The sequence below is a fragment of the Chaetura pelagica genome, unplaced genomic scaffold (genome assembly GCF_000747805.2).
Source record: "Chaetura pelagica isolate M959 unplaced genomic scaffold, ChaPel_1.0 scaffold356, whole genome shotgun sequence".
Taxonomy (NCBI): Eukaryota; Metazoa; Chordata; class Aves; order Apodiformes; family Apodidae; genus Chaetura; species Chaetura pelagica.
The window spans coordinates 7988617-8015269 of NW_009953964.1; the positions used below are offsets into that span (position 1 = coordinate 7988617).

The 26653-nt window shown below is 45.3% G+C and overlaps 1 protein-coding gene across 1 annotated transcript in view; it reads left to right on the forward strand.

Moving 5' to 3' along the window:
• Nucleotides 1–26598, forward strand: part of ADAM19 (ADAM metallopeptidase domain 19) — a 33647-nt gene extending 7049 nt beyond the window's left edge. The window contains exons 2-21 of the mRNA XM_010002119.1: nt 9013–9091; nt 10035–10111; nt 11643–11835; nt 12315–12380; nt 13368–13439; nt 14047–14213; nt 15351–15435; nt 15684–15823; nt 17406–17583; nt 18619–18708; nt 18870–19065; nt 19331–19439; nt 19963–20167; nt 20715–20795; nt 21847–21955; nt 22058–22193; nt 22422–22488; nt 23029–23244; nt 25618–25764; nt 26524–26598. Coding sequence (XP_010000421.1) covers nt 9013–9091; nt 10035–10111; nt 11643–11835; nt 12315–12380; nt 13368–13439; nt 14047–14213; nt 15351–15435; nt 15684–15823; nt 17406–17583; nt 18619–18708; nt 18870–19065; nt 19331–19439; nt 19963–20167; nt 20715–20795; nt 21847–21955; nt 22058–22193; nt 22422–22488; nt 23029–23244; nt 25618–25764; nt 26524–26598 — 2488 coding nt within the window. The remainder of the gene's footprint in view (nt 1–9012; nt 9092–10034; nt 10112–11642; nt 11836–12314; nt 12381–13367; nt 13440–14046; nt 14214–15350; nt 15436–15683; nt 15824–17405; nt 17584–18618; nt 18709–18869; nt 19066–19330; nt 19440–19962; nt 20168–20714; nt 20796–21846; nt 21956–22057; nt 22194–22421; nt 22489–23028; nt 23245–25617; nt 25765–26523) is intronic.
• Nucleotides 26599–26653: the final 55 nt, after the last annotated feature.

Here is a 26653-nt window from a genome sequence, read left to right on the forward strand (position 1 = left end):
AGGAATAATAACCTTGGAATAATTACCCTGGTCATATTTTAAATGTATTGTGCAGACATCCCAACCACAGAGCTCGGGGGCTTAGCTTGCTTTCCTCCTGCAAGAGTGAATGAAGTGTCAGAAGATCTTACTAGTTCTGATGGCAGTGCATAAACCTAAATGATATTCAGGGCATTTGGGAGGAAAACTAGATATATATATTTTTTTTTCTTGACATCCTCAGCAGTGAAAAACCTGAAGTCTGGTGGCTGATGAGGGGCAAGTACATCCTTTGAGGTGCTTCTATAATTGGCCACATAAGCCACTGGGAGCTTCAGTGCTGCAAAAGCTGGACACATTTCCCAGTCCTGTTTAGAACTAGACAGAAAGAGGTATAAATTGTGTGTTTTGACACCTCTCAGCTGGAAAAATAGAGAAGTGGTACAAGAGACTGGGCACCACAAGCTTGCTAACTCAGTCCTGTCTGATGCAGGAGGATTAGCTGTTGCTGACAGCACTGGTCAGCCATACTAGTCTCTGAGCTGTACCTGGAAACAATCTTATTGCTGATGCTGCTGCAGGTTTTCTTCCTGGTGGAAGGACTGACAGGTCTTGCATATTCTTCAATCACTATGCCAAGGTGGATTTGGCAAAGTAGAAGCTGGCAAGAGCAGGGATCCTTGCAGAACTAATCCATTTGTCCTCCAAGCAGGATGACGTAACCTCCAGGTGCCTTGCGGGAGCCGTGCCATGCTATTTCCAGTGCAGCCAAAGTCTTTGCTGGTGTTAGTAAACACAATCATAATAATAGAAGGTTTCTATTGTGTTTATTTCCTGAAATGCATTTTCATTCATTGAGATATATACACACAGGCTTAAGCATGCACACACACTTCCACTGCGGGAGGAATTGTCTTAACAGGACTGATGAAATACAGCTAGTAGTTTGGAGTAGTTTTTATTTTGATTTTCTGTGGAAATTGCAAGTGCTTCATAGGTAAGTGTTTCACATGGGAGTCTTGCCAGGACTCAAGTCCTTATTCAAGAAAGGTGATGGTAAAATCCCAGACTGGAAGTCTGAACCTGATTAGGTGAGAGATTCTGGGGAGCCACCGCTTTTCTGAGACTTGTGAAGGTGCAGGAGTGGTTTAGATACACTCAAAAGAGAAATGATGAAGCAAACAAAACCATCAAGTCCCAGGGAGCCCTGTGGGTGCTGTGGTTATTAGCACCTGTGGAGCACTCCTCAGTGAAGGCAAAGCACTGCTCTTAGTCAAAGCATGCAGCAAGGCAGAGTCCAGCCTGGCTTCTCCTGTTCCCAGCCTGGACTGCTCCCCAGCACCCAGGAGCTCACCACTGTTATTGCTTATGTTACAGGGGGACCTGAGGTTCTCTCTGAGGTTTGTGGAGTATTGAAATATCAAGGAGTTCTCTGAAGGGTTTGTTGGGCACCTAGAGAGCAGGAGAGAAGGTGAAATCCAAATGGGAAGTGTCCCTTCAAAGCTCTCTGAAGTGTGGCTGCTCCTGGTCTGAGGTTCATGTGAAAGTGGGTGTAACAGAACTGCAACTTTAAGGAAAGTACTTGGGGCTTTTAAAATTAAAATAAACCCCAGAATTCTGGGTCATTTAATTGATCCAGGATAGAGGTGTCTCAGGAAACCAGCTTAGCTGCTGAGGTTGGTGCTTTACTCCTGCTCTGTCCCTGGGCTCAGCACAGGGGTGTGGACACACCCAAATGGGATGTTTGGCTCCTGTCTTACTCTCACATCCACATCCCAGTTCCCCACCACTCAACAGGAAATGAAGGGCATAATGTGGGTCTAGCTGGGATATGATTTACCCAACAGTTTCCAAAGCTAGAAAGGAGATATGCCAAGCTAGTGAAACTGCTGTAAGTGATATTCTCAGTGGATATGAGGACAACCTCATTCACCCCTCTCCTTATGGAGCTACAAAGCTGATGAAAATGTGTGCTTGTTTTGAAAGGGGGGTGGAAAGAGTAATAATCTGTATGGCTTTGGTAGGCATGCAGTAACTTTAAAAGAAATGTGCTGTTTTCAATATGTGGAAGAAATGTTCACACCAAGCTTGTGATTTCATATGCCATGAGAAGGACATTGTGTTCATCCACAGGGGGTGAAACATAAATTATTGCACATATTTCTTCAGAACTGTGCACAACTCTATTTTGTAATAAGCACAGCACATATCTGAGTCTGGGCTTCATATATCTACATATACAATTATTGCATTAGCAGCCAACATAATATTGCATTATTTCCTGTCCAGGAGTTTGATAGAAGGGGGAACCACACCAATTCCAAGCAGAGTTCACAACACTAGTTAAGCTTTCTGAATAACAACAAAAGTGTTTCCACCCAATGGCTCAGGCTTGTTTTAAATGATTCAAAACCATGTCCTGCAGCTGCAGGATTGGAAAGCTCAAAGCTGCACAAACAACAAATATATGGAGAGATGCCTATAAAGCAGCTTTAGATTTGGCTGGGGCTTTGGAACAGAAGAATCTGAGTTTCAAACCTTGGATGAAAAGTGACTATTTAAAATGACATTTTTCTTAATAAAAAGCAGCTTTGAGCCAAGCAGGGAGGGGATGCTGAGATGCTCTGAATGTGTGTGGCAGTGCTGCCTGCTGTGAGCCTTTTCTTTCCAGTGAAGAGGAAAGCTCATTTACACAGCAGAAACCTGCATGGAATCTGCCTTCTCACCTGAGTACAGGAAAAGTATGGACAAGACTTTCCTCCTGCTTTCTCTTTGTGTCTGTTATGGGGAGAGCTGACTTGGCAAAGGCCCTCTGAGCTGCACTGGGCAGTGGAGGCTTCACCAGGGGATGTCCCTGTCTGTGGGTGAATCCCAGAAAATGTGGGGTAGAGCTGTGTTTTACTTGTGTTTTGGCTGCTGCCTGCCCAAAGCAGCTGTGGTGTGGGGCACTTGGTGGCAGAGCCTCAGTGGAGACGTGAAGAAGCTGGCTGAGGACACTGCAGAGAAAGTCCAAAGCTCATCTGGTGTGACCTCAGTTATTTTTAGGCAACAGGATGGGCAGAAGTATAATTTCCAGTCTCTTCTGACCCCACCTGGTTAGGCAACAAGAGCTCCAGCCCAGATCGATGCTCTCAGCAGTGTGATAAGGGACCTGTGTCACTTGGACTTCACCTTTTCCTGCTGCTGTGCATTTCCAGGGCCTCCTCTACCAATTGTGTGAGGAAGAGGGGAGGATGCTGCCCATGGCCGAGCAGGAAGGATATATGGAGATTATTCCACTGATTATTCCATATCATCAGTGTCTAAGGGTCTTCCTGTGTGAAGAGGGGGAAAAGGTTATGTAAAGGAGGGAAATAGAGTTTATTCTGCTCTACTGTCTCTTGGAGTCATCAGAAAAATAGGGTTGGGACCTGGAAAGCCATAGATGCTTTTCATCCTCCTCGTTCCCTTGGGATATTCAATGATTTCTCTCTGTGCAGCAGGGAGGAAGAGACAAGGAAATGGAGCCCTTGAAATGTTTTGCTCCTTGACTCATTATCAGACAGTTTTCCATTTATTTTATTTCCTTTTTCCTCTCCAGGCAACTTTTATAATTTCCATTGGTAAGGAAAGGGGCTATGTGACAAATTTTTCTTGGGTCTTGTGCATGATTTACACAGTGGATGTCACAGGTGATGTAGATGGCAAAAGAGGATGGAGAGTCTTTAGCATGTGACATTTTCCCAGGCATTACAGATAAGTAGTTGTTTCCCAGCTATTGAGGTGGAACTCACTTTTTACTTCCAAACTGCTTCTCCAAGTAGTAAACATGTTCTCGAATGTATCAGCAAAGGCTCTCAAGGAAGGGAAGTTTTAGAGCTCCAGGCTTTGCCTGGATGAAACTAGTCAAGAAAAAAAAATTGTGTTTCATGGAATTTATGAAGTGCCAGGTTTTGGCTGGAGGATTCCAGAGAGGAGAGATCTCCAGTTTCCCACTAGTGGTAGATATCAAAAGCAGGCTTGCCTGCTCATGTTGTCGTGGGTAATGTGTTGGTGGTGTTCAAGATGGGCTCACCTCAGGTTTTCTTAATAAATTCTGACTTTAGGGAATATGTAAATGACTGGGAGGTAAGGGGTCAAATTCCCCTTCTTACCCTACTTGGATCCTGTTGAGAGGCAAGGGAGTGGGACCACAAACTGTAGATGGAAATCTGACATCTAAACTTTCTTGGGAGAGTCAATTCCCTCCACCCCCAGATGCTGGCAGCCTGACTGGACATATTTATTGGGATTTGAGGAAAGGGACAGGGGAAGAGATGTGAGAGATTGTGGACTTCACTCTTCTTGGTCCCATGACTGAGAAATTAAGAGTTGTTTCTCACAAGAGATTCATGGACCATTTAGCTTTTGGTTTTTGGAGGAAATAAAAAATGTCTGTCTCCTAGATACTCACAAGTGTTTTTAATTGGCAGCTGTTCATGCAGACTAGCCCCTCTGTAAAATGAACCCAAACAAAGTTGCTTATGGGACCAAATAATAAAAAAATCTTTCTTGTTCCAATTAGCAAGAAGCACCAGTGTGCTGCTGGGGCCCTCCCAGTGCCCATGGGTGATCTCTGGCTGGTGGAGCTGAGCACATTCATGGTGGTCCCCTGGGATAGAGGGCTCTGAGCCCCTCAGAGACTTATGCTAACAAGTGATATTTCACAGGCCGAAGAAAACTGCTCCTGTTTATCAGGAAAATAGGGGTGACATTCTCCAGAGCATCTGGGAAAAGTGCACTCCCTCAGATGAACATGATCATGTAAGAAAAGCTCCAGCTTTCCTTCTGCTGTTTTTGGGAGTGTTTGGGTGTGCCTTGCAGCCCCTCTCCCCACAGCTGCTCCTCTGCGGTGCCTGGATGAGCTGGGGATCACACTCTTGCTCTGTCCCCAAGTGCCACAAGGGCAGCTGCCTGCTGAGAAAGCTGGGGATTGCCCCATGCCCTCAGCCTGCCTCTACCATTGAATGCCACCAGCTCCTGTACGACTTGTGTCCCCTTGACACAGATGTGCCAGAACAGGGCCCTGCGATGTCAGCTCTGCACAGTGGGGCCCTTCCAGGGAGCAGTGGAGCAGGGAGGAGGGTTTGTTTCAAACAATGATATCATTGACAGGCTGGAGTGGGACCAGGATCACTCCACATCGGTCATCAGCAGAAACAGTCTCAAGCCATCTGTACATTATGGCACCAAGCCACTCTTCCTTTGTTTGGCTTCCTTGCTTGTATTTAACCCAGCTCTCAAGGCTTTCTGGGGAACAAATCCTGCCAAGAGCAGACTATTCCACCCTGAGCTGGCTGCTGATCTGGATCTTGTGGAGCAACCAATCTTGTTGAAAGCTGGTCTCTGTTAGAAAGGTGTGAGGACTTAACTATATAATTTTGAGTGCTTGGGTGTAGCTTACCCTGGTCTCAAACAGCCCCACGTGGCTGGAACTGTGATCAAGGTTTAGCAAAGGAGAGCAATGCCATCCAAACCCAGCATTTCCTCTGACTTCATCAATTCTTCATGCTGATAGCTCCACTAATGAGGGACTCCATGCTGCCTTTTAGGAAGATGATGTGTTCTAGCAATCTGCCAGCTGCCTGCCTGGACCTCAGAAGCCTTTAAATGGTGCCCTTTTGTGTTCACACTTTTGCAGCTTCATCTTGAGCTGCTGGAGGAGTCGTCGCTGGGAGGTATAATGTAAGAGAGAAGAAAGGATCAAATTGTGCTCTTTTTTTTCCAGGCTTTCCTTCTCTAGCAAGGTGAGCTCTCAGCTCCACTGGTGGATCGGGTCTGTCAGCACTTTGCAAGGCTGAGCTCCTCTGGAATCAGCTGTTCAACCTGGCAATGATGCTGTCCTGAAATGATGGCAGATAAAGGCCATTGCCAAGGTTTTGGAGTATGTGTGTGTCTTGCTAATCTCTCCTGTTTATCCAACAACTGGTACATGTGGAAAAGAGGGACAAGACTGGCTGATAAATTTGGCGCACTCTGAGATGGAAAGAAGGCTTCTTTTCTGTTTATTTACAATTTGGTGAAAAGCTTGGTGCTAGCTGAGGAAGTGAGCTGGACTGGGAATGAACTTTCACAGGCTGAAAGTGAGATAGGACCCCAAGGGTGTTGCAAGAGGTCCTGTTGTTTTTCCTCTTTCCTCACTGCCCTCCCCACCGCAGACCCTGCAATGCACTGTAATAGCCCTTCTCAGCAGTGCTGCAAGAGCCCCAAGGCTCCCCTGTGTTAAGGCAGGGAAGAGTCTTCAAAAAAGAACTGTTTCAGCTCAGAATAAGCAGCTGGACTGTTCATAGGGAGTCCACAATGCAGGCTAGGAGTGGACTGGTGGAGAAAGGCTGGAAAGTCATGACATGACACCACTCAGCCACATGATGTCTACTTACATCTTGGCAGCTGTAAAAACATCCCTACAAATTCAGGTAGAAATCTCAGATCCTTAATCCACACTAGAAGGGGCTAGAGCCTGATTCGGCAGGCAGGGAGAGATGTGTACACACCTGTGTTGTATGGCATCATCCTGTGCCCTGAGATTCAGTGTGTCAGGCTCTGGTGCTCAGTATGGCCCAGCTCAGCACCAGGGCTGTGGGTCAGCACTGTGGGGCTGGGCAGGAGTCGAAGCACTGAGGAGATTTATGGTAGATGCTGGAAGAGAGATAAAATAGCTATTCACAGTGAAGGCTTTCCAAGAATAAAGGAGCGGGAGGGAAACATAAGTGTGCTTGTTTGGGAACAAGAAGGCTGTGCAAGCCTCAGCTACTGGAAATCCATGGGCTGGTGTCTAATTCTGGCTCTAGTAGCACTGGGCAGTTGCACACTGGCTTAGTGTCTACTCTGGAGATGACAGACTCTAACACAGACCAGATACCTGCCAGAGCACATTGCTCAAGGCAATTTCCTGCGAGTTAATGCAATCTACTGATTAAACATTTGTTTCTTGCAGCCTCATGTTGAGCCAGCTACTGCAGTCAGGGAGATGAAGGGAGTTATTTTCTAGGGGAGGGTGCTTCTGTGCTTATCTTTAGTTTACAAACCTGAGACAGCTGAACACAGCAATCTTGCCTTGTGATCACTGACAGGATCTAGTGGTTAGAATTAACACATCAAAAAGAAACAAAATGAGCTTTCCCAGGCCACAGTGAACTTTGAAAGTGGAGATAAAAGCTGTTGTATTCCTAGATCAAATGCTGCTAAATACAACAGTGGCACACAGTTTTGTCTGACACTAATCATTGGTACTTGTTCAGGTGTCTGAGTCTTTGGATGCTGGATGGGGCAAACACGTGGAAACACTGATAAAAAGTTGCATTTCCTGTTGCTTTGGACTGGTTTAATTAGACAACACAAGCACCCATCCCTTTTTCAAACAGAGGCTTTCAAGGTAGATTAGACCTGACTGCCACACACCAAAATCCAAGAAAGGTGGAAAAATCTTCACGTTTGCTTGATAGTTTCCTTCATCCAGCCTAAAGAAATCAAGCAAGAAAGAAAACAAAACAAAACAAAACCACCACCTTTTCTTGCTTGCTTTCTTGCAGGTCATAGTACAAAAATCTGGTGCATGAAATGCATTAAACAAGGATGTGGGAACTGAACTGCAGCACTGCTGGCATCGCACTGCCCAGGGTGCTGGTGGCATCTCGTGGTGTGGCAAGTGTGGCCCTTGGGTGGCCTGACAGCACCGCGGGGTTGCTGCAGAAGTGTGTGTCATAGATGGGGCATATTCTGTGATCCTTCTCCAGATTTTTGGAAGTGAAGCCATTGTTTAAAAAAAAATATGTTTTAAAACTACATTTTACTGCTGCTGAGATGGACACAGGATGTGACCTTTTTGGTTTGGCCCAGATTTTGACTTGCTGTACTTTTTTACATCACTGTTTAGCAAATGCAGATGTTTCAATAGAAGGGGAAGGCTGTTTCCTCTGGAACTGAATCAAAATTCAGTGCACAAGAGTGCTTTTTATAGGCTTTTGTTCTCATCCTGGGCTGAAGACAGGGATAATATTGTCTATATGAGGATGACATGAACAAATTCAGATTGGGGAATCAGCATTATCCTATCTCAAGGATGTGAATCTGCTGCAGGACAGAAGTTGAAATGCAGATGCAGACTGGTTTCTAATTGTGCTCAGACTGGGTCACTGGAGAGAGTTTGGGTTTGAACTGAGAAATCACATCAGTGCCCACATGTGTCCTGAAATGCCCTGTGGGTTTGGCACACTGGACTTGGTAGTAAAGCAAACCACAGAGAAACTTGTACCCATTAAGGTATGATGGTGATGATGTTTGGTTTCTGGTTTTGTGTGTGGTTTTTTTGTTTTGTTTTGTTTTGTTTTTTTTTCAATCTTCACATAAAAATTGAGTTGTTCACTTGCAGCTGTTGGAACTGGATTTCAAAACCTAATTGAACTCAGTAACAGGCTCTCCTTTACTGTTTTAATGTAATAAATAACTTGAAAGAGCACTTAAGAAGATGGCTCACTGCAGCCTTATGGAAGTGGATGTGCTTTGTGAGACGTGCTCAGCTCCTGCCAGGGCAGCAGAGAGATGGATGTGGTGAGGTCACCTAGACTTCCATCTTCTGACCCTCTGCCACCACAGCATGCTCTGCACAGCCCATAGCACGGGTCCTGCAGCAGCTTTCATGGCTCCTAGGAAGCCAATAGCTGCTGCATCCCTGGGGACAGCTTGTTAACAAGTGCCTCACAGGAGGAAAGTGTTGATCCAGATCAGAGTGCAGAGATACAGCAGAGCTTTCAGCTGGTGTTCCCCATGTACCTGTCTCTTGCCTGCATCTCTTTTGCACTGCAGGGAGCAAACAGTGACCACCCCAAGTCCACAACAATGATTCACAGCAACAGGATTATTATTGACACTGATTTCAGAAAGAGCCAGGTCTAGCTGATTTTCTAACACTCCCAGGAAACTGAAATCCAGGTCTAAAGAAAAGTTTAATTGCCCTTTCTATTTTTATTTCCCCCCCCGCCCCGTTCTTTTCTTTCCCCCTCCGTGTATCTGCAGAAACCTCTTTGCACCAAGCTACACTGAGACTCATTACAGCCAGACGGGACAGCCCCAGACCACCCCCCTGTCCCACACGGTGAGTGCAGGAGCTCTTCCCTCCCGTGGTCTGCAGGGTTGGCCAGGCCATGGGCCCGGGGAGCAAGTGACTTCTTTCCAGAGCTTTTCCTCAAGGTCAGGGGTCTGCTTTAAGCTGAGGGGGAGGGCAGTCTGGCTTGCTGACCTGGGGAGCTTCAGTAAGAAAGCATCTCCACCTCCCAGCAGTGATAAAAATATCTTCCTGCTTTACCTGAACTCTGATAAGAGAGCTCAGGTTCTAGCATCATTCCCCTCTCTTGGGGTGCTGGGAAATTTTTTATTCCTCCCACTGCTCATTCTCTTGCTTTTAGTTTTGCCATTGGGTAACCCACACTGGGGACATTTCCTGCCTTTGGGAAAACCAGCCTGTATAAGCTGGCTCCTGCTCAGTAAAAACCCCATGAACGCTGATCTCACGCAGGCCTTGGCTGGATCCCACAGCAGTGGAACAAAGCTCTGCATTGGTTGCAATGCAAAAATAAGAGATAAAAACCCCCATGAGATCATCTTTACTGATACTGCCCCGGGGTGAGGGGAAAGGATGTGATGATTATGTTGGCGTTTCTGCCCCGAAGCCTCCTTGTCCCTGCCAGAGGCTGCCTTTGTCTTTCCAGGAGCCCCCAGACTTCCCTGCTGCCCGTGGCGTCACCCTCTCTGGGGCCTGACCCAGGGCCAGCTGCCATCAACAGGCAGCTCCCGTTACAGGCAGAAGCTTTGCATCGACCGTAGTGCTGCACTTCCTTAGGGATTCAAAGCTTCATTTTCACTGGCAACAAGTAGCTGTTTGATGCAGGCCTCACGTGGCGGCTGAAAGGCCAAGCGCAGGGGAAAGAGAACAATTGCTGGAGTATTGAAAGAACTGATACGGGAGCTGGTGATGCCTAAATATAACATCCATCCATCCTGAAACTGCTTTGCCAACCCTGCTCCCCTCTGCCTTCCAGGACCACTGCTTTTACCATGGGGTAGTGAGGGGCCTGGAGAGCTCCACCGTCGCCCTCAGCACGTGCCGAGGCCTGCGGTAAGTGCCGGAGCTGTGGGGATGCCTCTGCTCTGCTCCTCCGTGTGCTGCTCTTCATTCTTTCTGGGCAGACAGACTTGTTCTCAGGTGCCACCCATCCAAGGCTCCTGGGCTTAAAGGGAGCATGTTGAGGGAAATGCAGAAATTTTGGTATCAAGGCCTCCCAGCCAGTTCCTAGAGTTCTTCCTCTTCTGTTCTGGCAATGTGGACTTGTGTAAAAAGTGAGTTTAACTCAAGAGTCCACTGGAGCAAAAGACTCTTGTTAGTGGGGGCTGCATCCATTCCAGGGACAGGACTCACCATGTACCAGCCCAATACTCTAATGCAGAAACTACCTTCTTCTTCCAGCTTCTCATAACTGGCAAGTTTTTGTGTGCATTTTAAGACAATATCTTCAGGTCTGAACTTCCTCCTGGGATGTCAGCCCTACTCTGCTGTTCTCCCTGGGTGGTGGTAGGGTTGGCAAGAAGGATTATATGCTCAGTAGGAGTGAATGAAATGGCTTGTTGTGACCAATGAGCTGCATTAATTTGCACCAGCTCAGTTTGTTTCCAAAACACCACATGGGCTCTATTGATATTAGTGGTCATCTGCTCCCAAGTGCTGATTGGAAGCTGTGCTGATGGAACCAGCTCCAGCCAGGAAACAGCCTGTGCCAAAGCAAACCTGGGACATCTTAAATGAGTGTATCACAGGCCAAAGAGCCCAGTGAGATAAACAGGACAATGCAGCCACCTGTTGTTTGCAATAAATAATCCAAAAGCAAAAGTAGTCACAGGTGGGCTCGCTTCTGTCAGCCTGCATTTTCCTAGGCTCTGCCTTCCTAGCTGCAGAGGAAACAGCAGTATCTCCTTGGTGTGCAGATGTGCTAAGCACTCCTGCATGTCTGTGCTGTCAGAGGTGTGCTGGCAGCTCCTTGACATAATTTTCTAATTGCCAGGAAGGCACAGAAGCTGAGCACACATGGCTGTTTTTATCCTGAGCCATCTCAAGGCAGTGTGCTGCTTGTCAAGCCTTACACCTTCCAGTGGGCATCAAACGAGATTTCCAGCTATAACATGCTCACTGGGAAAACCAGAACTGTACAGCCACATGCAAGGCCCAGAGAGAACTGGTTGGTTGTTTGTTGTTTTTTTTTTTTTCTGTGACAAACAAAGTGTACATATCTTTTAGGTCAGGTGTGTTAAAGACAAATTTCTTTAATCTATTGAAAAGCTTCCATTGCTCCTAAAGGAAGAGCTGTACTTTAAAAAATCAGTACTTCTCAGGTTAGTGCTGTTGCAACATATGTTCCAATAGCCCCTTAATTTAATGTCTGAGGCCCATTAAATAGATTTTAATATATACAAGCTCAGGGATTCCCGGATCTAAACTCAAAATGTCCCCATCCTTTTTATTAATGAACTGTATGGCCTGGTAAAGATAAGTGCCTTGCTAGGGTCAGATGGGTACTCTGCAGCAGAAGAAGGATTTGTCTCCCGTTGCTGTGATAGTAATTAACTTTCCCTCTTATTGCTTCCTGTTTCATCAGAGGACTTATCGTATTGAGCAGCAATTCCAGCTATATCTTAGAGCCAGTTCCCGACAGCCCAAACCAGCACTGGATCTACAGGCTGGATGACCTGAGGTTGCAGAAAGGAGCCTGTGGCTACCAGGGCACCAGGGATGCATCTGAGGACTGGTTCAGGGACTTCACAACTGGGATGAAACCACCTCACCAGAGGGTGAGCAGGGCTTAAACTAGGTCTATCCGATTCTACAATTCTATGAAATTTCCCACCTGTTCCAATCCTGAGTAGCCTGCTATTATCAGGGAGCACAGCTCAAAGTGAAATGAAAAATATTTAAGAGGGTTTGTAGCAAGCTGGTTGCCAAATAGTGGCTCCAATAGGGAAATAAATGAGTGTTGGGGGCTATTGTGTAGCATAAGGAATCTGAGCTGGAGCTGTTCCTGCACAGATTTGTACATGAATAAACAGGTGGGCTGAGGACAAGCACACAGGCACTTGCTGTAGCTAAACTCACTTGTGATACTTGGTTGTTGTAAGTCAATCACATCTGAAGGTCCCTGTGTGTGATGGGGTGAGGGGTATGGCCAGGGAAAAAAAAAACAAACAAACCTGGGAAAAATGGCCTGCACATATGTTTTGTGAAGAATTTTTTGGGGGTTCTGGGAAAGTAACCTGTGCTACCACTGCCTCAGGTGAAACGAGAGACTCTGCAGACTGCAAAGTACGTGGAGCTTCTGCTGGTGGCTGATTATGCGGAGGTAAGACGAGGGATCACGTTTATGCCAACTGAGCACTCAGCCCAGAGCGAGTATCCCACCTGGGGCAGGGAGGAAAGCTGGACCTCACCAGGTTTCCTCTTGCCATTCCAGTGGTCCTACCCCACTAGCAGACAATGAAAGCTGTGACTTGGTACCTTCTGTCCTAGCAGCCATGACCCCTCTGCTGCCAGTGTCATGGCTCTGCTGTCATTGCTGCCCAGGGGAGAGTGGTAGCTTGCGATTTATTTGAAAGACTAGGGCTGGGGGTCAGTTCTTGCCTCCCAGGGTACCAGTGACCAGTCCTGGTTATCGATGGGAGTGACTGTCTTCAACCCAGGGTGGCTTGGGGGTTTCCAGGAATGATGTGCTTATAAGTCTGCAGTACACTTAATCTCTAGAGAAGATAACCCTGATTATCCTCTGCTCTGAGCCGATAGCAGATATATAAATAGACATTTTCAAGGCTCCACATCATAGAATAGGGCTGGAAGAGACCCAGTGAAGTCAGCAATCCTTTCCCCATCCCTAGCCTGGACAGCACACCAGACCAACAGTGCAAACCACTCAGTGTTTTGCTGATCATTCAGTTTCCAGCACAGATGGGAATCAGGCTGGTCCTATTCATAATTTACAGCTTGAAACTTGGACAGAGAAAGCCACATAGTGCTCCGGGCTATAATTTATTCTGAGCAAAACTAAAGAGGCAAAACCTGTTTTGGTTTCTCTATTAGGCAGCAGGATACCAGGGAAACTATGAAAAAACACATACCCAGGAACTGCCATATGTTGTTCACTAGTTCATCAGACAAGCTGGGGTAGCCTCAGTGTCATGAACTGCACTTACTTGACTGTCTCCTTCAGTAGAAGAAGGTTTTTGGGATTTACCTGATAGTTACCTTATTATTCCAACAGTAATGTGGATTGTTTTAACACATTTCAGCTCTTTCCAGTTGCCTTTGTGCTGTCTGATGTGTTCATTTTGTTCAGTTTCAGAAGCATCACTTCAACATTGAAGCAACAAGGCTTAAATTAGTGGAGGCTGCTAATTATGTCGATAAGGTGAGATAAGGTGTGCAGAAACTGATGCAAGCAAAGTCCAAATAATGACTGATGATCATTAATTGTGATAGAGGAAGATTGATTTCTTGAGAGAGAGGAGAATGTTTTGCCAAGTCTCCCCAGTGACTTGGGGAGTGTAGAGCATCTGACAGACAATTCTGTTGTTGAACGTCAGGTACAGATCCACTCCCTTCATACTTCCCTTCTTGCTTTAAACTCTTTCTACCACTCCTTTCACCCCCCCACCCATGAAGACTTACTATGTTTGTCCTTGATGTGAGCAGCAGATTATTTCCTTCCTCTTTTCAGGAATGTTGACATATCTAAAGATAACCACAACCTCAATCTCCAGTCTTTCTTTCTCTAAATTATCTCTCTGTCATTAATTTAAAATGAAAGTCCAGCATCCCTAGTTCACTTGAGTTCAGGTTTGTGGGTGTTGCACATTTCTCTCTGCAGAGCTGTGGTGCTAAGTTGCAGTGTGTTTCCAGAGAGAGCATCTTCTCTGGGCATGTGCATATAGCTGGGTTTATACACAAGATTAAAAACGTAGTAAACTAAATTAGTGATGCTTATTTTGTTATGTCTTTACCTTCTCATATCTTAGTTTTACAGATCCCTGAATATCCGGATTGCTTTGGTGGGGCTGGAGATCTGGAGTAATTGGAATAAATGTGATGTATCTGAGAATCCCTACTCCACTCTGAAGTCCTTTCTGGCCTGGAGTAGCAAGGAGAGGGTGCAAAGAAAACACGATAATGCTCAACTAATCACGTAGGTTTATTTCTCACATTTCTGACAAGTGGGTTTGGGGGCTGAGAAATCAGTCTGTAAGATGACATTCTAAGATTCAGAGTGGCAGATTTATGTAGTGCTCAGCCAGCATTCAGCTTAGGCAGCCAGAGCACAAACCATTCCAGGAGAAGTGGAGGTCCCAGGCTGTGGAGCAGTCTCAGTACACGTATGCCGAAGTGCATCAGCTTTATTGCTTGTGTGTATCACAAGCAGCTTCACATGATCAGCTACAGCTACTTACACAGTTTCAAGAAAATCTGAACCATAAGCAAGACCTGTAAGAAGAACCTAGGCCCTTTGCAGAAGACCTAGCCTTTCATTCCTAACTTATCCTGCTGAGACACAGGGGACATGGTGCTGGGAGCTGGTTGATGATCTGTGACTCATCCAGCTGATCTTATTAGGCCCAGTTGCTATGGCCAGCAGTGCAGATGTCATTGGAAGAAAAATTTGCAGCACCTCTTAGACCTCCTTATCTCTCCCATAGTAATTCATCCTCCAGTAAACAGTGGTGAGTCAGAGGACAAGCCTGGAGGACTGAAATGCAAGGATGCATTGCCTTTTCCCTTGTTTTGGTTGGGATTTTTTTCCGTTTAACATTACTCTATTTCACCTTCACCTACTCATGTCCTGAGCAGAATTTAAAAGGCTCCCATTTCAGATAGGACAGTGCAGAATTCCAGCTTGACAGTTGGATCTTGAGGCTGCACCTCAGAGGTGTTATCTAGTATTCTGTCAGGTCCCTGAAATCCAAGCTGGCAAATAGCAGGCTTAAGGTAAATTAAATATCCAAAATAGCACCCAACTAAGGATCCAGAAATAATCTTTTCTGTGCTTGTTGCAAAGCTCAGGGAGAACATTTTTTTTGTCAGCAGAAGATTATAAAAACTAGAATTGGCTGGTTGGCCCATAAAACAATGCAGTAGTCAAAGAAAGACAGGTCTTAATTATTTATAGCTCTGTGATAGAGCCCTGTCCTTGAAGATATTGCTAAAGAAAATGTATTCACCTCACACTGTGTGTATGTATAGAGTGGTGAACTGCAGGATGCATTTCTCTGTCCTGCCTTCTCAGGTGCCTTGGTGCCATTTTATGGTCTTTCTGGGTTGATTTTAGGGGTGTGGCCTTCCAAGGTACCACAGTAGGCTTGGCTCCCGTGATGGCCATGTGCTCTGATTTCCAGTCAGGAGGAGTAAACATGGTAAGTAATTGCAAATACCTAATAAGGATGCTTCTTGCCAGCAGTGAATGCATAAGATAGATGCCTCCTAAAGCCAAGGAGGAAAATATTTCCCATGAAGGCCTCTGTCTAACCTAATCATAGGCAGGAATACCTTCAGGAGATGTTTTCTACATGTAGTAATGAGAAGTGCTACTTAGCCCATTGACTCAGAAGTGCACAGGACAGGCACAGGTAAAATGCTGATGTGCTTCTTTGACCTTGTATAGGATCACTCTGATAATGCCATTGGTGTTGCTGCTACCATTGCCCATGAGATGGGACACAATTTTGGCATGAATCATGATTCTGCTGGCTGCTGTACTACCCCTGCAGAAGATGGAGGCTGCATCATGGCTTCTGCAACTGGGTGAGTTTGTCATACAGGGTGTCATGGAGAAGTGCAAATGGCTTTGTTACAAGAGCTTTGGTGGAGTTAAGAGCTAGAAATGCAGACTGCAGGTGGGTTGATTTGCTGCCCATTTGAGCCAGTGTGTTTATAGAGAAAACACTTCTGGGCAAACCCTGGCTCATGTATCAGTAGCAATTTGCTAAATTCCCAATGAGCTTATTCCTGCTTGAGATTTTCCTTTGGTAATGTAGCGATCTGGCAGCATTTAGAAGTGAGCTCTGAACTGTCTGGTAAAAAGGAAAATTTTTCTCTCTTCTATCCTGTGGGACTGTCTCAGGACCCCTCTAACCCCTCATCTCTGAGTTTGTGCTTCCCACTGTGTCATATCAATGATCCACCACCCCAAAGCAAGTTCAATGCCTGTATGCACACACATCCTTCTGCAAAACCTGGACCGCCTGTTTCCAGCAAGTACAGAGGAATGAGGGGTGACCAGAACATGTGTGACTTTGCCATGTAGAGGTCTACGTGGGTGTCATGTCTGTGTTGCAAGAGATGAGTAGATAGAGAGTTAACAGGGCTTCTAAAGTATCATGTACAAAAGATAATGTGTGGTAACAAGAGGGAAAAAGAATTGCTTCAGGGAAGAATCAACTTTATTTAAAGGCACAGTGATAGGGCTGTATTTCTAAGTCAGAAGACATGAAAACTGATTGACTACATATTGTCTTAAGAATGCTGCTTGGATTCAGTCAGCCAGAGAGAGCTTGTGTTTAAAAAGGAATAAGTAGCTGGCTTTAGGAGAAAGGGGAAGTGAGAGCAACTCTGGAAACTCACAGGGATTTCAGAGCTCATTGTGGATGAGGAACCTCAACAACTTCCATATTTCAGTCACGTAAAAACATCAGCAAAACCCATTCACTAAAAAACACACTCCCTGTTTCCTCAAGCCTTTCTCCTAGGGATTTCACAGATACCTTCTTTTATGATTTCCTCCAAATAATGAAGAAGTGAAAACATACAGACATGTGAATAAAATGTCCAACACACAACATGTACACACACATGCACAGTCATATAGAGAGTGCATAGGTTCAAGCATTGTAGCAGTATAAGTTAATAATTCATGTAACATGAAATATTCACATCCTTTGCAATGAGGCAGTAGATAGGAAAAACGAGACGTTATTTTTATCAGTTAGATTCACAAGCAGTTATTCACAGTCCAAGTGATTCTCAGATTTAGATTCTTAGGCTTGCCCAAGCTTCAGTATTGAGCAGGTAATGACAGCCCTACTTTTCAGCTCTCAAAGTCCAATCTAACTTAACATATTCTATTTACATAAAGTTTATTTTTAAGGCTGTTATATTGCTAGACAGTCTTGTAGTGCAATCTCACCTTATTTTCAAATGTAATCCAGATGGGTCTGATTTTAAACAGGCACACAAAATCACTATTTGCTTTAGCACAATTCCATAGACTTCAGAGAGAGAGAACCATGCCCTTTGGCACTTGTAAGGATTTGCATATACTCATTTTTGGTTCTATAAACCATTGCCCAGATCTGTTATGATGTTTTTTTACACTGTCTTTGTTCAGGCACCCATTCCCCAAGGTGTTCAACCAGTGCAATAGAAAAGAGCTGGAGAAGTATCTGCAGTCTGGTGGAGGGATGTGTCTCTCCAATATGCCGGATACCAAAAAAATGTATGGTGGGAGGAAATGTGGAAATGGCTACTTGGAAGAGGGGGAGGAGTGTGACTGTGGAGAGGTAGAGGTAACAATTGTTCAGATCCAACCATTTGGGGTTTAGTGGGGTACAATGATTTTATTATGTGTTTTACAAACACAGTTATGTGTGTGTAAACAGCTTAGTGTTTTTTTTTCAGAAGATAGGCATACCTTCCCTGAATATAAATGTATATGCAATGTAAATCAAGGTTGTAAAGTATCATGTCTAACTAAAATTACAGTGCAAAGTACAGTGCATCCCAGAACTTAGGGATGATGTAATCTATGATTGAACAGAAGTGATGCAATCTTCTAAAAAAGAAGAGAAAAAGTGATGTTAGATGTTGCAGTTCCATATGTAAATTCACTTTACAGCTCCATTCTTGGTAAGGATGGAGCTTCTCTTAGAACTGCATGTCACTTCTCCAAATTCATACTTTTACTAAGAAGACAAAAAGGATCTGGAATAAGCAGCCCAGACTCATCAGATGGAATGAGCACAGCCTATAGTATCCAGTCAGTCCAACAGAGGGTAAATATAAATGTATATGCAATGTAAATCAAGGTTGTAAAGTATCATGTCTAACTAAAATTACAGTGCAAAGTACAGTGCATCCCAGAACTTAGGGATGATGTAATCTATGATTGAACAGAAGTGATGCAATCTTCTAAAAAAGAAGAGAAAAAGTGATGTTAGATGTTGCAGTTCCATATGTAAATTCACTTTACAGCTCCATTCTTGGTAAGGATGGAGCTTCTCTTAGAACTGCATGTCACTTCTCCAAATTCATACTTTTACTAAGAAGACAAAAAGGATCTGGAATAAGCAGCCCAGACTCATCAGATGGAATGAGCACAGCCTATAGTATCCAGTCAGTCCAACAGAGGGTACAATTATGCCCTGCTGTAGCTCAGCACATGCTGGGTATCAGTAACATCCTGTGGAAAGAGGGCTGTTACTTTGCATGTAATTTCTCATGTAGGAGAACAGACTAGTGTCAGCCTTACACTTCAGTGCTCTTGCATGTTCTTCTCCTGAGCATCTGCTTAGTAAACTCTGCTGCATCTCACTGTCTTCCAGGAATGCAACAACCCCTGCTGCAATGCCAGCACCTGCTCCCTCAAGCTGGGTGCTGAATGTGCCCATGGAAGCTGCTGTCATCAGTGCAAGGTGGGACCTCTGGGGCTTCCTGGGAGAAAAGGAGAGGGAATGGTGGTGGTGGAATTGTGAGGCTAAAAAATGAAGGGGAAAGGGGAGCAAACACAGTCAGACACAAAACCACAGAGGAGCCAAGCAATAGCTCAGTTTTTTCCACCTTTGTATTTTTTTAGCTGATGTCTCCAGGAACTCCCTGCAGGGAAAGGTCAGGACTCTGTGACCTGCCAGAATACTGCACTGGCGAGTCACCGTTTTGCCCTCCCAACTCTTACCAAATCGATGGGGCTTCCTGCGATGGAGGAAAGGCCTATTGCTACAGTGGCATGTGTCTCACCTATAAGGACCAGTGCTTGCAGCTGTGGGGGCCTGGTAAGGACACCACTTGCAGTGAAATACGTTGCCCTTTGAACAGGAAGTATTGTATGGCATCCTGCTGTTATTCACCTGTGCAAGGCAGTAGTACCTTCCATACCCATTATCAGTAGCAAAGCCTGGGGAGCCTTTTCTCCTGCCTTGCTCGCTTAGAGGAGGCACCAAAATTTCCTGTGCTCAACCCATCCTAGCAAAAGAACAAGTGGTCAGCATGGACTGCCAGGCTCCACAGGAATCAGCCACGTGAGTCTCTTCCATGCAGGAGCAAGGCCAGCACCAGATGCCTGCTTCGAGAAGGTTAATGCTGCTGGAGACATCTACGGGAACTGCGGGAAGGATATCTATGGCAACTACAGGAAGTGCGAGATGAGGTAGAAAGCAGAGTGGCAGCCAAGGGTTGCTCATTGGAGAAACTGTTTTTATGTATTATGAAATTATGGGCCAGTAGATAAAACTGATCCATGCTTTGGTTCCACTCCTGCATTCTGGGAAACCAGCTGCATCCTTGTCAGATTTAGAGAGAGATCTTATGTCTGAAGGTTTAAATTTACCACTTTCCCTGCCTTCTGCATTATAAAGCATCTAGTTGATATTTTTTCAAAGCAACAGAAAAGGGGGTTTTCAAATCTGTAAGTTAAATGTAACTTTTTAGCTGAGTCAAAACCTTCCTAATCTCATCTGTGATTGTATTGATGCTGGCCTACCCATGGGGACAGTGAAATGGTACCATCAGTACCCACCAGATGCTGTTGCTTGGGGCAGCTCTTGGGAGGTGCATGCTCTTGCTACTGAACAATGACTCAATGCTGCTGCTTTAATTTCCATGTGGAGCTGATGCCCTCAAAACATCCAGCAAGCCAAAAATAATCACTTTATCCTTTCCATTGAAAACAGAGATGCTAAATGTGGGAAGATCCAGTGCCAGAGCTCTGCTTCCAAACCCCTGCAGTCCAACGCAGTGGCCATCGATACAACTCTCCGCACGCAGAGGACAGAGCTGAGGTGCCGAGGGACCCACGTGTACCGATCAGAGAGTGAGGAAAAGGAGATGCTGGATCCTGGCTTGGTGTTGACAGGAACAAAGTGTGGCAGCCATCATGTAGGTAGACTCCTGCCTGTAAAGGCTTGTGGGAGGCTCAGGGTATGACTTTTCCATCTGGAAAGTTCTTTGTGGTTATCAAGCCATTCATTTCTGCTGTCTTATGCCTTTCTAGGGGATTTTTATGTTAGAAAAATAATTTCTTAGAGGTTTCTGAGAAGCGATGGAAGAATACACACCAAAGGCCCTACCTTAAGCCTTTGCCAGATGAAGTCCAGGGCCAGTGCTAAATCTGGGATTTGCTAGTTGCTTGAGGTTATCTTGCATAGAGGTGAGACAATTAGAAGTCAAGACACCTGAGAACTTCAGAGTCTTGCCACATGGGCATGGCCAAGCTATCAACTTCTGAGTTCCCACTCCTCTCTCTGACATGTGATTAAGGTTAGTGATTAAATGTCCTTGGGAACAAGTATAGCTTCATGGTCTGTTGCTCTTGCCCGGGGTATTACTTGTATTGTTGTCTGGGACCCCACAAGTCACAAAATAACACAAGGCAGTAACATGGCATATAACCCGAAGACCTAAGGCTGAGTTTTTGGATCTCTAGGTTTGCTTTGAGGGACGCTGCCAGAACACGTCCATCATCTTTGATTCTGAAAGCTGTAGCAAGAAGTGCCACGGGCATGGGGTAGGTGTCTTCCTTTTCACCTCCATTTCAGACTGAACAGGATGGGCTGCCATTCATTTGTGGATGGTTGTTCAGCTCAGTAGTTCTTCTTCTTGATTATTGTTTTGCATGTTCCTTTCTGTTTTATGCATTTTCTGGTCTGAGAGTGTCTCTTTGACATAGGATTTAAAGAGGTTTACAGAAGGGATATGAATTGCAATGAATGAAAAACAAAAAGGGGTAATGTTACAAAAAAAACCCACACCCTTTTGGGCCCAGTTTATATTGAATTAAAAAAAAACAACAACCAAAACAGACTCACTGAGGGAAAAACATGGTAAAAAGTTATGTTTAGAATAGTTTATCCCAAACTGTGCTCTGTTGTGTCCCCAAGAGATGGAAAGAAACAGCTAATGAGAATTTTTTATACCTTTTTCTGATGTTTCTGATGCAAAACAGCATTTCTCCAGTTCCATGGTCCAGTTAGACGATTGACAGGAGTGATAAATACAGCAGTGTGTAGCAAGGTGTGCTTCCCTGAGCAGCCTGTGAGGCTCCATGATGTACCTGTCAAGGAGAGGGACTCACCCCAAGCTTTCATTCCCAGTCTGCTTCATTTCTTACAATTCATGACGCTGTAGGTAATTATTACCAACTATTCCACAGCATCAAATTAAATGCTACAATTAGCATAGGACATCCCTAAACAGAGGGCTGCCTAGATGATAAAACAAATAGCAATGGGCCAAGTAGTAAATTTAAACAGTAAGAAACAGGAAGAAATCTTCACTGTATGGAAAGGAAGAGTCGTATCCTTCAGTTTAGAGGTAAGAACAAGAGAAAGATATTTCTAAATATTGCTTAGTGGCACTTCAGCTTAAGAACCCTTGTCTTTTTGAGAAAGAAAAGTCACATTCACTCCCCAATAGGAAAGTGTTGCCAGGCGCTTAACTCCCTATTTGTGCCAATAAGATTTTTTCTGCAGTGTTTTATCCAGCAAGGGCTTAATGTGTTTTCATCTTGTAGATTCTTTAGGAACTCTCACTAAAGTCTCTGAGTCTTCCCCCTTCAGGTGTGCAATAATAACAAGAACTGCCACTGCAACCAGGGGTGGGCCCCCCCATTTTGCAACAAGCTGGGAAGGGGGGGAAGTTTGGATAGTGGTCCTCCCATGCCTGAAGGTGAGTTGGACCAACTCTACTGTGGTGGCACTTCAGAAAGACTGAAGCTATCTTGGGAGCAAAGAGTTTTCCATTTAACTAACTCCACTTTCTTGCCCTCAGGCCCTTCAGCAGGCGTGATAACTCTAGCAATCCTGGCTCCTATTCTCTTTCTAATTGGAATAATGTTTTTATTCCATTATCTGAAATGCTGGAATAAATTTTCCATCTGTTCTCTGAAGAAGACACCACAATTCAGGTAAATTGTTAGTGCTGCACTTTGCCTACTTGAATCTACCCCCTTTCAGTGTCAGGACAGAAGATAAGCTGCAAAGGCTGTGAGGAATGTAACAAAATGGGTGTGTTGGTCTAGTCAGTATTTGCTTCTCATTTTTTTACTTCAGTTAAAATGTAATGGAATGTACAGCAAAGAAAAAGGAGAAAATGTATCAAGGAAGTAACAGTCTTTTCTTTCTCTCACTGTCAGTGACACTTCTGGAAATGGGCATGCAAACCCTGCCTTCAAGTTGAAAACCCCCCAGGAGCAGAGGAAGGTAGGGGCAAGGCCACCTTCCACCTCCCAGGGCAGAGATGCAGCTGCCCTGAGATACAGGATGTAGTTCCCTCTCACACAGCAATTAGAGAGTGGATTTACCAAAGGATGGGAAAAACAGACAGACATCCCCCATGGCTGAAAGTCAGTGGGAGCTGAATGTAGCATCTATTTCTATCCATTTCCCCAAAGGTAGGAGTTGGGATTTGACCAGGCCTGTGTGGCCTCTTGCCTCTCCTGGTAGAGCCTCTTCTGTCAAATCCCTCTTTCAAAACTGTAGCAATCGCAAATGCTTGTTTATTTGCAAATGTCAATTATAATGATAATCTTTGAGTCACTGTGTTCTCTTGGTTCTCATTTCTGCCTCATAATTGTCCCGGTCTATCTAATCAATACCTACTAGACATAAACAACACACACTGATACGTCCTACTGTGTGGCTCAAAGACCACATGAAGATCCTCAAAATTGTAGCAGAGCGTAAAAAGGTGGTTTGAAGCAGAAGTACCTAACTCCTGGGATTTATGGATCTTTTGCACAGGTGATTGGCTTCCCTGAAATCCCATTGAAACCTCCTCCCCAGCAAGCTCCAGGGCTCCAAATGAACATGCAGCAGCCACCTGCCTTCTCTGCTGGGTACAGCTGTGGTGTGGGGCAGCCCACCAGGCCAGCACAGCCCCCACCAGCAAGGGACATCGCCCGGAGGACACCCCCGAGCCGGCCAGCACCTCCTGCTCCCAGACCCCCCGTCTCTCAGGTAGGGAGTTGCTCCACTGTCCTGCAGATGCAGTTTGATGGGAGATTTGTTCTGAGTGAGGCTCTCTAACCCTGCTGGGGTGTAGGAGTTACCATGCTCACTTGTGTACACTCCATCTCCCCGCAGGACAATTACAGGTGGTCTTCCTTGCTTTGTAGTGTAGCTGACAATAACCTTGCTGGACACTGGCATTCACAATTCACAATTGCTCTTAATTCAGGTCCTTGCTGCCTTTAACCTGAACTTGAAATCAGGTAGCTTAGATCTCAAAGCAGCATTCAATTTCCCAAGGTCATCTGTACATTTTTTAGCTGCAAATCAAATACATGATTTGCCAAGAACAAAAGGGCTGTACAGAATTTTTCCTGCATAAGCCTAGCAAAGCTTCTCTTACCATTTGGATATGTTTTATCTCCTGGAAACAAGCCTTTATGAGATGACCAGTCTGAGGTTCAGTACTGAGTACTAGATCTCCATTCCCCACCTCAGGGGATGACCTCTCAGGTATTTTGCATTTGGTTGGACGAAGGTCTTGGAAGCCTCAGACAAATTTTGATGCGGAGCAGAAATGGGACTTCTAATATGTTGCATAGGGAACATTAGACCTAACCCAGATTGACCCCATCTTATATGAGCATCCTTGCCATCAGCTTATTTTTAGATTGTGAGGAAAGGGTATTGACTTACTTCTCTTGCTGGCAGTTTTTTTCTAAGTTTAGTACAGACCCCACATTCTTATGGAAAAGATGGCAAATCACTTAGACAAACTTAAACTCATTTTGCTAAAGTATTTCCATACTAGTTTGATTAGGCTTGGGCCAGCAAAGAAGCCAAGGGCTCAGTTACAGGGAATGGCAGGAGGCAGTTTCTCTCTGAAGGATACAGAGGAAAACAAAACCAAAATATTTTAGTGAATGGGATATGTTTCTAGCTCCATTGTTCAAAAAAAAACAGGAAAGAAAACTAAAACAAAAGAAGGAAGCTGACTGTAGTCAAGAAGGAATAGGTATCCTTCCCAGCTGGTTGTTGACAAGGTCCCCACAATCTCCATTGTGTTTCCCCTCAATGCATCCAGTCTCTTTACACCAGTCTGACCTACTAGATGGGACAATTCTGCTAGGATTTCCAAAATAACCCTTACCGTTTCTGAGTTGGAGGAGAGTCACAAGATGTAGAAGGTAAAGAGGAAGTCATTAATTTCACTGTTTGCTAGTGTCAGTCCCTTCCTAGATGTTTGAAGTGTCTGCCAGATTTGCTCTCTTGCTATTCCTATAGGAGCTCTTTCGACCCTGCTGTTGGTGGGATTTAGTCTGGCTTGTCCTTCCTGCAGCCACAGGGCAAGGTCCCTGGAGAGCACTAGATCCCCAAGCTTCGGCTGTTGCAGCCATCGTGCACAGTCTAAGAAGACTGCAGGGGTTTTGGGTGCCCTCCAAGCTGTGAGTGCAGCTGTGTTTGTTAAATCAACACCTGTAAGGCAGCAACAACACAGAGACTGAGCAACAGCCAGCAGGTGGGGGTAATTTTTCCCCGGGGACATGCTTTACACTGAAATTCATTAGGCAAATGGAGAATATAATGCTCTGAGTATCCCATTAGGGACAGTTGTGTGCACAAACAAAGGAATAACTGATTGTAGGTGGGTGCAGGGCTGTGTTTGCATGGACACACGTAGATACGTGTATATAGGGTTTACAGGCATTATATGGGCAATCACATAGTGTGTGTGTGTGTGTGAAACTTGCTTCCAACCTTTAGTGCATCAATAATGTGGCTAATTAGAAAGCTGTAGAACATAGCTTCCCTATTACTTGCAAAATTCAAAGCTTAAAAATAAGTAGCTAGAATATGATGTACTTTCAGCCCATGGCTCCATTTAGGAGGCAGTGCAAAGAACCCCTTTTATCCTGTTTGATTGTCCTCAGTTTGAAGCCAGCTGCCCAGCAGCCTAAGGCCCATGCAGCCTTCATGAGACTCAACAAGAGGAAAAACTTGCTGTAAACCACTAATCACCTACTTAATACAATAAGCAATAGCAGCAGACACCTGTGTCCCCCCTCCTTGCTTGCAAGAGGGAGAGGTCTTTGAGAGCATGGTTTTGCCAGGATCCCTTCAGTCCTTTGGACCAAGCAGGGGTGCTACAGAGAGGGTTGTGATGGGGACTCTTGCCCAGTCTGTAAGGTTTTTCCTGCTTTTCATCATGCAGCCATTAGACTGTAGTGTCCCTGGGACTAATGCCAAACCAGAGACATGGAGGTGTGCAGCTGCATACCCAATCTGCTGTCTCAGATAACAAAAAATAAAAAATTCTAGTTCTATTTTCAGGCCAGGTGTCTCTCTGGGCTGAGAATTCAAAATTGTTTCTTTCTTCCATAGGATATTTCTAGGCCTCGGCCACCCCAAAGAGCTTTACCAGCTAATCCTGTCCCAGCCAGACCCAGAGCCTGGCCAGGGAACAGCTCTGCCCTCTCGTTACCTCCGGCACACCCCAGAACCCCAGGACGACTCCAGCCTGTGGCAGAGGTAGGCACTCAGTGTGGTGATGGGAGGCTCAGCTGTGTCCCCTCACCACCAGCTATCAAACTACTCTTGAAGGGACTAACCTGGCTGTCATATGGCAAAACACCTTCATGCACAGCTGTGGAAAGACTGTTGGTTTGGTTGCCTTTATTGCAGGGGCCTCTGTTTTTCGCTGTTCCTGATTAAGAATTTAATAGGTTGTGCACAACAGTTAATTCAGTCCTCCACATCCCTGAACACCTCCTCAGACATGTGAGCAGGGCAATGAGGGGGTGTGACCCAGAATGGTAAGTGAAGAGCAGCAAAACAGGAAGGTCCGCACAAGGCTTGAGTACCTCTGTAAGGAAGAGAAACAGTCTCCAGCCTCTCTAGCCATGGCTAAGGAGATGCTTTCCCTGCAGAGCATGTTTCCTGAATGTGTCATAATAAGGGACTTTGAGTTGCTGAGCTCATCACCCTGCAAGCTGGGCCTCTTGACACAAACACATCCACTCCACAGACCATGGAATAGGTGCTGTCCCCAGCTGACAACATACTTGTAAACTTTTTAGAGCTGTAAAAATTGGGAAAAAACACATGAACTTCATTGTGTTCCTGGGGTGAGAGTTTCCCACGTTATGCTTTATGGTGTGAATTCATGTGAACTGAGACAGGCTTCCCCTGACCTTCTGTCACATCAGCTGTGGGAGAGGGAGGGGGCAGCATTTGCTCTTTCATCAGTGTTCACCCCTCTATCTTTTCCCCATTTTCCATCTCACCCAGAATACTGGCGTTGGAACGGCTGAAGCAGCAAAAGTCTTGAAAATGGGACAGCTGGGCTCCCGTGGGCACTCATGAAGCAGTCTGTTCCCAGCTGACTCTGACCTTCACAGGGGACTGGATGGCCTTTATC